The sequence below is a fragment of the Zeus faber genome (assembly GCF_960531495.2).
Source record: "Zeus faber genome assembly, chromosome: 16".
In the NCBI taxonomy this organism is placed as follows: Eukaryota; Metazoa; Chordata; class Actinopteri; order Zeiformes; family Zeidae; genus Zeus; species Zeus faber.
In genome coordinates, this window is record NC_137202.1 from 13,913,529 (window position 1) to 13,924,791 (window position 11,263).

An 11,263-nucleotide genomic window follows, 5' to 3' on the forward strand; every position below is an offset into this window, starting at 1 on the left:
ACAAACAAGGCAGAGCTGCAGCCAAAAGGTCTGAAAAAATAAACATCTGGTTATTCTCTGATATCTCTGCTGCCTGATCAGCTTGTCTTTATTGTCACCAGAACTATGGTGGATGGAGGTGTTTACCGGGCTTCGATTTGGTTATGGATTTGAAGTTCTAAACGGGTTGTAGGCTGGAACCGAGACAACGTCGCTCCCCAGCCATTAATGTCCATTAGTAATGAGAGGTTCAACTCAACTCTTTTCACTGACTGGAGTTTATATGAGTCACTCAGTCAAAAAAGGGTTTTTGAGTCCGCTAAGTTGAATGGGATAAAATAATTTAGTGGTGTGGCTCGTCTAGACTTTCCAAATCTTATCAGACCGAATTGATCCAGTTGTGGTCGTGAAACGAGTCATTTCGCGGAGGTTGTGACGCACTACAAAAAAATGAAACCAGGTTTTACAGCCGCTCCTCTCCTCACTGACTCACTGTCTCATGAGAGCTCCTCAACTGGAGTTGAGAGATGAGTATCAAGTCATCCAGTCACTCGCAACCGCTGAAGCAACCAGTTCAACCCAGTCCCAGTCCCCACTGATTCACGCCATCAGGCCACCAGAAAAACAGGAAAATGATCCTTATCACCGTGATAAAAGACTGAAAGACAGAGAGTTCTCAAAAATGTTTATTTTTAAATTACTTTTCATATAAATGTAATTTCATTTTTTTACAATGTATGATCAATCAGAAGCCAGTAGTTGTAAACTACTAAAAAGGGTCAAATTAAAATGAATGGACAGTTACTGTCACTGTGGCGAGGAAGGAGTGGCTTATGGAACGAGCGAGTGATTGGCGCAGCCCGCGTCAGACCAATCAGCTCGGGGTAGCGGGCGGGGCCCCGGGCTGGAAGAGCGAGCGAGTGATTGGCGCAGCCCGCGTCAGACCAATCAGCTCGGGGTAGCGGGCGGGGCCCCGGGCTGGAAGAGCGAGCGAGTGATTGGTGCAGCCCGCGTCGGACGATCGGCTCGGGGCAGGGGGCGGGGCTCCGGGCTGGGAGAGCAAGCGATGATTGGCGCAGCCCACGTCGGGCCAATCAGCGCGGGGCAGAGGGCGGGGCTCCGGGCTTGGAGAGCGAGTGATTGGCGCGGCCCGCGTCAGACCAATCGGCTCGGGGTCCGGGGGCGGGGCTCCGGTCTGGCAGAGCGACTCGAGCGACTAATGAGTTGAAACAAGCACCAAAGTGGTTTATTTTCTCACAGGGTAAGGTTAATAGAGTAATTTACGTGATACATTCCCACAAATACAGTTCATATAAGAGTTGCGTAACAGTGTGCGTGAGCGAGTGATTGGCGCAGCCCGCGTCAGACCAATCAGCTCGGGGCAGGGGGCGGGGCTCCGGGCTGGGAGAGCGAGCGAGTGATTGGTGCAGCCCGCGTCAGACCAATCAGCTCGGGGCAGGGGGCGGGGCTCCGGGCTTGGAGAGCGACTCCAGCGAGTACTGAGTTGAAACAAGCACCAAAGTGGTTTCTCCTCTCACAGGGTTAGGTTAATGCAGTCACAAACTTGATACACTCCCACAAATACAGTTAATATAAGAGTTGTGAGTGACACGTTGTCGAGCTAGTAGCAGGTAGGAGGGGCGAGTCAGTGAGAGAGTTAGCGGAGATGAGGACGTCACTCCAGAATGAGTAAAAAGAGTCGTTCGTTTGGACCAATTCGTTCGAACTCGCACATCAGGAGGAGCAGTGACACTCCCCCAAAACACAGCAGGCTGCAGCCACACAGTCACTAGACCTGCTGAGCAGCTGCTTTCATGCATGATACATGCATGAAAGCCTTACTTGAAAAATATTTGGGGCGGAGATTGCTAAATGTGAAATACTTCTGCAATCTCTTTACATCTCTCTTTCACACCATAAAACTACTTATTTATACTCATTTATACTTATTTAAATTCGATCCATATTTCTCAATTTAACAAAATCAATGTGTGTGTTCAAGTTCAAGTTTAAGAGATTATTTGTCACATACATACACATACGGTCGTACATATATGCAGTGAAATGTCATGACACCCGGTGATTACGCACAAGCTCTATAAGCTCAAAAAATGTGTGTGTGTGTGTGTGTGTGTGTGTGTGTGTGTGTGTGTGTGTGTGTGTGTGTGTGTGTGTAGGTGTGTGTGTTTTTAAAATACCCAAAAGATTCACATGAATATCCACATTTGTTATCTCGGAGGTCAAATGTCACGTTCAGAACACGTGAACAGTTGAATTTGCGTCAGGATCTTTTTTGGTCATTTCCAGCAGTATTCCAAGAGTCCACTGTCGAGCGATGGATTGTAAATGAATTGGTAAAAAGTCAAAGTAAATCTATAAAGCATGTCTTACGGAGTGATTCCCGCCCGGCTATGCGCTCGCACTGCAATCTAAAGCGAGCTTTCATCATTGAAACGCGTTACAGTCATGTCGCGGCTCTCGTCCAATCGGAGCGCAGGCCGCAGTCTCCTGATCCCTGGACGAGCGAGGCCCCCGAATGGTCGCTGTGTGGACAGTAACCATGCCAGCTGGACGGCGCAACACCAGTTTAAGAACCGGTTTACCAATCCCTCTCTCTCCTCTCTCTCTCTGCCTGTCTCTCTCTGTCGCCGTCTCGCCATTTCTGCATCTCACTGCCTTTCCCATGTTGACTCACTCTACGTGACACAATCATTTCTCGCTCGGATCTTGGGGGTATGTTGCAAGCCAGCATTTTGGCGGAAAGAGAGAACGAGAGAGAGAGAGAGAGAGAGAGAGGGAGAGAGAGAAAGAGTGAGCGGCAGGAATTACTCCACTTTGGTGTTTTCTATTTCAGTGTTGGTGCAACCTCATCTGATGCAAGACAACCACCTTTTACAGATTACTGTAAATGGTGTCTCTGAATGAGCTATGAACTTCCCACTGTTTGTTTTGATATTTTCTTCACACTGTTTTGGATCCACCAGGCCATCTTTTTCGACCTTTTTGTCACTTTTCTATTTTTTTTTTTTTTCTTTTTACTGAAGTTCCACCTCTCTAGATAGCTCGAGATAGCTCCCCTACACAAGAAGTGTGTGTCGGGCTTTCCGCAGCAGCCTCATTGTCTGCCTGTCAGATCAACAGAAGGGAGGGGTCTATTTTTTCCAAATAAAAAAGTCAACCTTTTTGCTAATTTGTACATGAATTTTCTATTTTTTTTTACATATATTTTTATACTTTCTTTTTTTTTTTTACACAATTTGAATTCATATTAATTTATATATTTGAATTGTATATTTTTATATTATATTATTTTTTATATATTTATTTTTAATTGTATGTAAAAATCTCAGAGACTGTAGTGACGTTAGTCTTATGAGGACTTTTTTCACAACACATTGCTGATCCCTTGATCACACATAAAATACAGTATCACATTTTTCACACATCCATGCAGGTTTCATTGTTTTACGAATCTCAGTATTTGCACAATCTGCTGTGAAACATTCAGCTGTTTTTTTTAATTTTTACATAGAGTTTACTGTTTTGTCTGTATTTGGTGTAAGGCACACTCTGCCTTATTTCTCTTATCATTTACGTTTGGAATATTCTAACCGGCAGCAAATGAAAGTTTAATGTCTCAGCTATAAATAAATATGTTTTAATGGTTCTGTACAAAAAAAATAGTGTTTTAATGTACACAAATATTTTCTGAAATTAGGTGATTCGTGATTAAAGTCATGTTGTGCATCACAGGGTTGGTTGGCACAATGTTAAGATTATATAGTTACAAACAATTAAGCAACCAATAGAAACAATTTGAATATTTAATTCAAACAAGAACCAGAGAACATGAACATTTAATAGGATATCTGGCCATTTATTAAAACCAAACATTTTTATGCAATTCATCATTAGGAATGTCTAATTACTTTTGCCATTGACCATTCAAAATAATACATTATTAACATTATAAACATTGCTTTAAATCATAAAGTCAACAAAATAGTTTTGAAACTTTTTTAACTGTAAATATACATCAAAAGTTACAAGTTAATAAATGAGAAAACTATCGTTAGAACACTTGTTCTGCCACCCACACATTTCCAATGGACTAAACGTATTAAAAAACTGTGTTGGATCGAGATCTAACGCAGTTTTAGTGTACGTTTGGTCCACAGGCCACTTTTTTTACTTTCGATACCATAAAACTGAAATGGTGACGCGTGGAGCACACAATATAATGACGCAACCTCAGGAAATAGTCAGATAACTTGGCAGTAGACTCGCTACACATCTGATAAGGCGGCGTGTTGGCTCCGTGTACATGTGAGATAAATGTCCATATCAAGAGGCTAAGGTCCAGCTGTAGGACGGGGGTGGCACAGGACGACCTCAGAGGGGGTTACTTGGGTATGGAAATCTGTTCGGAAAAGGGTTGTCCACTCTGCCCCTTAGCCCCTATCAGGTGTTTTAGACCTGGGTTACTAAATCGTCAACCAACGCTGTGGATCCCTGAAATGTGCTTAATAACTTGTTATCTTATTTTATATTTTATCGTCTTAATATAACAATACTTGGATTAGTTGTGGCTGTTGGCTAAATATACATAAATTAACTTTCATGTTAAGTTAATGTTCAAACCAAATACAATTATCTTTTCTTATTTTTTTTTCTCCAAATACACATCCTAGACTTCTTCCATGGCACCCAGACACCCCTCTTGTGGCCCCCTCGCCTGTTTCAAAGTCACGATTCTAGACAAACCAGCGATTAAATAACCTGGACGTATTTTGTGACAGATTTACACAACACATCAACATGTCTCAAATGGAAGACGCGTATAACCTCTGATTATCTGATGAACCAAGGAATCCAGGTATGAGGAAGAAGTAAAGAGAAAAAGAAAGAAGGTGCACAAGCGCTATGTTAGAATGTAAATGCACATAAATGGAGTTGTGAGAATATAACACAAGTATATTTTGATATTGCTTTAAGAAAAACAACTTTCTGCTTATATAAACAGAAAGTTGTTTTTCTTAAAGCAGTATCAAAATATACAAATTAAAACACACAAAGAAAAATCGATTTCTGTCATTTATTGGTTAAAAAAAGGACACCTGCCAAAAAAAAAAAGGGTTGACTCTGACCCTTTTTGATGTTGTCACAAGTGAATATTTAACCATGGCGGTGGCCCCAAACATCAATGGAGCAAATAATAAGGCTTTAAAAATAGCCGCTTTGTCAACAGCCGGAATATAGGAAACACCAGCACACCACCACAACAGCAACAAAGCAAAAACTTTTTTTTTTCTGGCCAATGATATTGTCTAATGATATTGAATTGCATTTTTGGTTGTGGTGCGTTTCAAGACAATTTCAAAAGCATCCATCACAGTATTGGTTTTGGTATTTGGTATTGGTATAAATGGCACAAATATATTCTCATATAATATATATGATTTATTATGGCTTAATTTTCTTTCTTTGAATGAGGTAATGCTGGAGGCCAGGATTAAAGGTGTTTAATGTCTGTGACAACATTGTTCTTTCGTACATGTTCTATATAGCTCTACTCTCAAAAGTAAAGAGAAACATTTCTTTTAGTGATCACACTAAATGGCATCACTATTTACTCAATTCAAAGATAAGACAACAAAACAAAGATGACACGAAAAAAAAAAGATTTGCTAATCACATACATATCACATGTAGTGAAATGCTTTGGGGGGGGGGGGGGGGGGGGGGGGACAATCGAAATATAAATATGCAAAATAATCAGCATCTACAGAGCTTGACTTTTCGCAAATCACTATTTTGGCCTTTGGACGTTGACTCTCGCGAACCTCTCCACTTTGTCCGTTTTTTCCCCCCATTCGTGTGAAGTTTATTCTCAGATCATTGTCACGGGAGCTTTTACGGGATCCGGTGACAACCTCCGCAGCACCAGCAGAGGTCCGTAACGCCTCTAAAACGGCGGCGGCGTCCGCCCGCGGTCTCCCGACGCCGACAACGGAGCCTTCGCGCTCCCCCCCCCGGACGCCACCGCCCACGCCCACGTCGACAGGGCCCCGAGCCCCGCCCCCCCCCAAAAAAAAAAAAAACCGCGCCGCTGATTGGCCGGGGCCGAACTCCGGCGCCCCGGCTGATTCGCCGCCGGCGGAGCCATGTGACCGAATATGCAAATGCTGCACGATGTGGCAGTTGAAATCGGCGGCGCCCTCGGCCGCCCCGCACCGGAAGGCGGAGAGGAGGGCAAGAGAGAGGAAGGTGGGCGCCGGAGAGTGGAGCCGGAAGAGAGGGGAGAGGAGCGAGAGGCGAGAGGGCGAGCGCTCTGCACATTGAGAGGCGAACATGCGTTTGTAGAAAGAACTGAAACGGGGGAGGGGGGGGGGAAGAAACAAACAAACAAAAAAAAACAAACCCCCCAAAAAAAGCCACGGGTGAAGCAGAACTGCGCTCGAAGTTAACTCACCTGGGGACGACTTGCTGTTATCCCATGAGTGCCGCCAGGTAGGTAAGAACATATATATATATATATATATATATATATATATGTACTATATATATTTTATATAATACTTTATTGCAGGTTTTGTAAATTTTAATGCTTTAACGGGGTGCATATGCATGCCTTTCTGAAGACAGGACAGTGACTTGTTGAACAACTGCATTCCAGTTGGAAAGAAACGTTCTAACGAGTCTCTCTCTCTCTCTCTCGCTATGCAACCCCTCCCTCTGGTTCTCTTTCTATTTTTTTTCTTTCTCATTCTCTCTCTCTCGCTCGCTCGTGCCCACAGAGTGCTCCCGTCTTTCAGCCCGTCAGCGATGCCAGGCCCCGTCATGCCAATGGACATGGCCATGCGATTCTACATCAGTCACTCCCCCCCTCCTCTGCGGGGCTTCCTCAGCACCTACGAGGACCTGCATCGGGCGAGGAGCCGGGTCGGCCACGGCCAGCGGGGGCACCAGCAGCTCTACAAGCCCCTGAGGCCCTGCCTCAGCACCCAGCAGAGGCTGGCGGACGAAGGGGGCCGCGGGGCCTGGAGCCCCGCCAAGCCCGCCGCCAACAAGAAGAAGGTGGTGTTCGCCGACTCCAAGGGCATGTCGCTGACCGCCGTCCACGTCTTCTCCAAGTTCGACGACGAGCCGTGCCGGAACAGGAGTCGCGCCGGAATCGCCGAGGAGCTCCAGTTTGACATGTCGGACCTGGAGGGCGCCACCATGGACCTCAAGATCAGCCTCGTGCGCAGCTTGGCGCTGGACTTCAAGCAGCCCTCGGCGGATTACCTGGACTTCCGGAACCGTCTGATCCAGAACGCCGTCTGCCTGGAGAGCTGCTCCCTCCACGAGCGGTCCCTCACCGGCACGGTCAAGGTCCGCAACCTGGGGTTCGAGAAGGCGGTGCAGGTCCGCGTCACCTTCGACTCGTGGGCCAGCCACACCGACGTAGACTGCACCTTCATGAACAACGTCTACGGTTGCCAAGACACCGACACGTTTGCGTTCGTCCTGGAGCTGCCCACCTCCATCCCGCCCCAGAACCGTGTCGAGTTCTGCGTCTGCTTCAAATCCAAGGACCGGATACACTGGGACAATAACGACAACAAGAACTACACGCTGAGGCACGTCGGCTGGAACGGGGAGGACCTCAACGAGTCGTCGGCTCCTCCTCAGGTCCCCGTCGACCGCAAGAAAGCCCCCGAGCACAAAAACGGGGGGGTCAAGCTGCTGGAGATGGAGTTCGATGAGTTCGGCAGCCCCCGCATGTCGAGTGGACTATTCCCCGGCTGGCAAAGCTGGGGGCAGATTGGCAACACCGTGCCCTACTGGTGAGGGGGAGAGGAGGAATTCCGATAAACTACCGCTGGAAAATAAACAAGTGGGGCGATGGCCGGAGGAGTTGAAGCTGCACCCTCTAAAGCTGGCTTAAGAAGAGGACGCGCTCATCACCAGGAAGTGTCTTTGTAAAGTGGCTCACTGACCGTCTTCGCTGTGATGGGGCGTCATCGTTCAGCCTTAAATAGAAGCAATGAGCAGTGACTGGTGATGCAGATAAAAACCTGTGTTTCAGATATTGCTCTAAAGTAAATTGCGAGGTGCCTTCTCGCTGCACCTGCCTGCTTTCATTGCCTGGAACATCCGCCATAAGACTCAAGCACCAGCCCACACGTTGACGGCCTAATAACTGGTGTCAACATGCATTAATTGAGTTTTCCCTCTCAATGTGATACCCATGAACTGAAAGAAGATGAAACAATGCCAATAATCGAATAATTAGTCCTTCATATTGAAGGGAAGTGCATGGCATCAAACTGCTTTTCAACTTTAACGGAACATGGCTAATTAATTAGAAATGAAACTAACAAACAGAAAAAGGATTTCATCGAAAATGGTCTTAGTGTTGATCTGAAGAGTCACTTAGTTCCCTCCTCTTCTCGATGTAAACTTTTAATGTATATATTATTGAAACTGCTGCAATATCTTTTAATTATGTAATTTTGATGGAGCTTTGGTAAGAAACCACATCAGGAAATTGAAGCTGCTGTTGACAGTCGAGCCACGAGAGAGACTCTGTATGTGTTTGGTTGTTTTAAAATCAGGAAGAACCGTGTAAGGCAATGTTTGTATGTGAGAGATGTGTGGAATGAGATGTTAATGAGTTCATGCCCACTCTGACTTTATGGAGATGATGGATAAAGGGAATGTGGTTGTGTATTTTTTTTTTTGTTTCCACAAGTGCAATTTTGTGATGCGTGACTGTTCTGGCTGGAATTATGTCAGAGAGAAATATTCTTTTCTTTATTGTAAGAGATGGGTTTGTGTCCCAGGGTTTGTGGTTGACTTGAAGATGTTGATGTGTTGTTTTTTTCTTGTTTTGGTGCCTATTCGTGCCAGTGTGCACAAGTGACACACGTGTGCAATTCTGCAAAAAAATGTATTTCCCCCTAAATAAATAAATTTCTATATTTGTGCAATAACTCATGTTGTAATTATTCATGTTATCCTTCATGAACAATAAAATACATTTTATAGAAGATCGCAAAGGAATATCAAACACTAAACATGAAAGCAAATAGTATTTCAAATATTAGTACAGATGTCGTGTTTATCTTGAGTCATCGTGAGTTAAACACTGACCGCTTCTAATGGCAATTCACTAAAACAAACACATATCTTATGTATACACACACACACACACTTCATCTTATTAAAGCCCTATGAAAGCCGACTCCAGTCTTGTGACAGTGTCTGGTCAGTTAATGTCAAGGTCAATGAGTTAGTGCCAACAAGGCCACATTTCACATTCACTGAAATTAATATAATTATCACCAATTTAGTTCTATATTACATTACAAACAATAACACCCGCTCCCCAAATAGGGCAAAAAAAAAAAAACCTGCTCTAAATAAACTACATGTATATGGAACACAGGTTTGGGCTACTGTGCGTGGTTTTTATATTAAATAACCTCACAGTCAGAAAATGGAACCCATGCTAGGGTCTTGGTGGATGTCAGACTCCTTTGAAGGCATCGAAATACACACCGCTGACCGACGTGAGCAGAGTGACGTAGCACGTCCCATTCACAGCACATGCAGGCGGTTCATGTGTCTCAGCTTTCATGGCTTTGACATGTGGGACCGCATCTGTGTTTTTATGTAAAGCTGTGTGTATGTGTGTGTGTGTGTTAGTGGATGTAGCAGATGAACTTTAAGTTTGCTTCAACCTTTTATTTATTCACGGGTACTGTTTGGAAGACACAATGTGTTTACTGGGTCACACACTACGTGTAATAATAATAACAAATATGACTGTAATATATGTGTGTCTTTCAGGAAACCAAAGCACAAAGATCTGGTTGAGGAGATAGGTCTAAAGCCTTAAAAAAAACAACATTGATATTGCATTGGAAGTCCTTTAAAGTTTGCAACCCCGGTGTCTGTCCCGTGTCAGAGAAATAGAGATTCCAGGTAGGGGTGGGGGAGGTCTTCATAAAAGGTTACTTCTGAATCACATTCAGTGGCGGGTTTTAAACCCACACCTCCAAAGAGGCTAGAGCCTCAATCCCGCACCTTAGACCACTCAGCCACACTACCTGATCGACAGCATTTCTGGCATGAGAAGACTGGACAAGACGAAGATTCTTTTAGTCCTACTGTATAAGTTGTGAGGTGGGGTCTCCGTGGATTGGGCTTGTTGTTCCAGCACATCCCAGAGATGCTCGATTCGATCAGACCCTAACCCCGGCCATCCACATGATGTAGAAGAAAACGTGATTCATCAGACCAGGCCACCTTCTAACATTGCTCGATGGTCCAGTTCTGACGCTCACGTGCCCATTGTAGGTGCATTCGGCGGTGGACAGGGGTCAATATGGGCACTCTGACACTGTGTGTTCTGACACCTTTCTATCATAGCAGCAGCATTCATAACCAGCATTAACTTTTTCAGCAATTTGTGCTATGGTAGTTGTTCTGTGGGATTTGACCAGACAGGCTAGCCTTAGCTCCCTACATGCTTCAATGAGCCCATGAGCGCCCATGGGCCCATGGGCTCACTCCTTTCTCTCACCGGTTGTCCTTCCTTGGACCACTTTTGGTAGGTACTAACCACTGCATACTGGGAACCCCCCACAAGACCCATCGTTTTGGAGATGCTCTGACCCAATCGTCTAGCCATCACAATTTGGCCCTTGTCAAAGTCGCTCAGATCCCGCAGCTTGCCCATTTTTCCTGCTTGCAATTCATCATTGGTTTCAATGTTGTGGCAGATTATTGTATATTTTTGTATAAATGATCCATAATTGGGGGGTGAGGTGGCTGAGTGGTTAAGGTCATGATATGCTAATGATCAAAGGATTTGACTACAACAACTCATGGTTTGCTGGTCCTGGGGAATGATTCTCACTTTGGGTGTGCGAGATCCCGGGTGAGCTCAGAGTCTAAATGGTGTTAAGTACACCTACTGCGACGCTTCTGGGTGGTGTGTTTGATATGAAATTACCATATATTTTCGGGTAGTATGATATTGTAGTATGAGTTTGTTTTACATGGCACAGTGATGATTTAGAAACTTATGGGATTCTCAGTTTGATGTTGGGTATATGACGACCTAGGTTGCACACTCTTGTGTGACTGATGTTTTTTCATCAATTCACCAAACACATATTGAAGTCAAGAAAATGCAGAGGGACCTGGATGCTGACAAAATGGCAGACCTCCTCAAGAGGCACGTCCACAGGTTGACAGGAAATCGCATGACATTGGCAGCGGAAATTCGTGT

The 11,263-nt window shown here is 44.8% G+C and overlaps 1 protein-coding gene across 2 annotated transcripts; it reads left to right on the forward strand.

Moving 5' to 3' along the window:
- Nucleotides 1–6,225: 6,225 nt before the first annotated feature.
- Nucleotides 6,226–8,957, forward strand: LOC307242429 (protein phosphatase 1 regulatory subunit 3C-B-like). 2 transcript variants are annotated; one of them, XM_080016916.1, is made up of 2 exons: nt 6,226–6,493; nt 6,777–8,957. In XM_080016916.1, exon 2 carries the CDS (start codon nt 6,805–6,807, stop codon nt 7,810–7,812), a length of 1,008 nt encoding a protein of 335 aa, XP_079873042.1. In that variant the 5' UTR covers nt 6,226–6,493; nt 6,777–6,804; the 3' UTR covers nt 7,813–8,957. The 2 variants fall into 2 exon arrangements, with proteins under 2 accessions (XP_079873042.1, XP_079873041.1); XM_080016915.1 differs by having other exon boundaries at nt 6,226–6,489.
- Nucleotides 8,958–11,263: the final 2,306 nt, after the last annotated feature.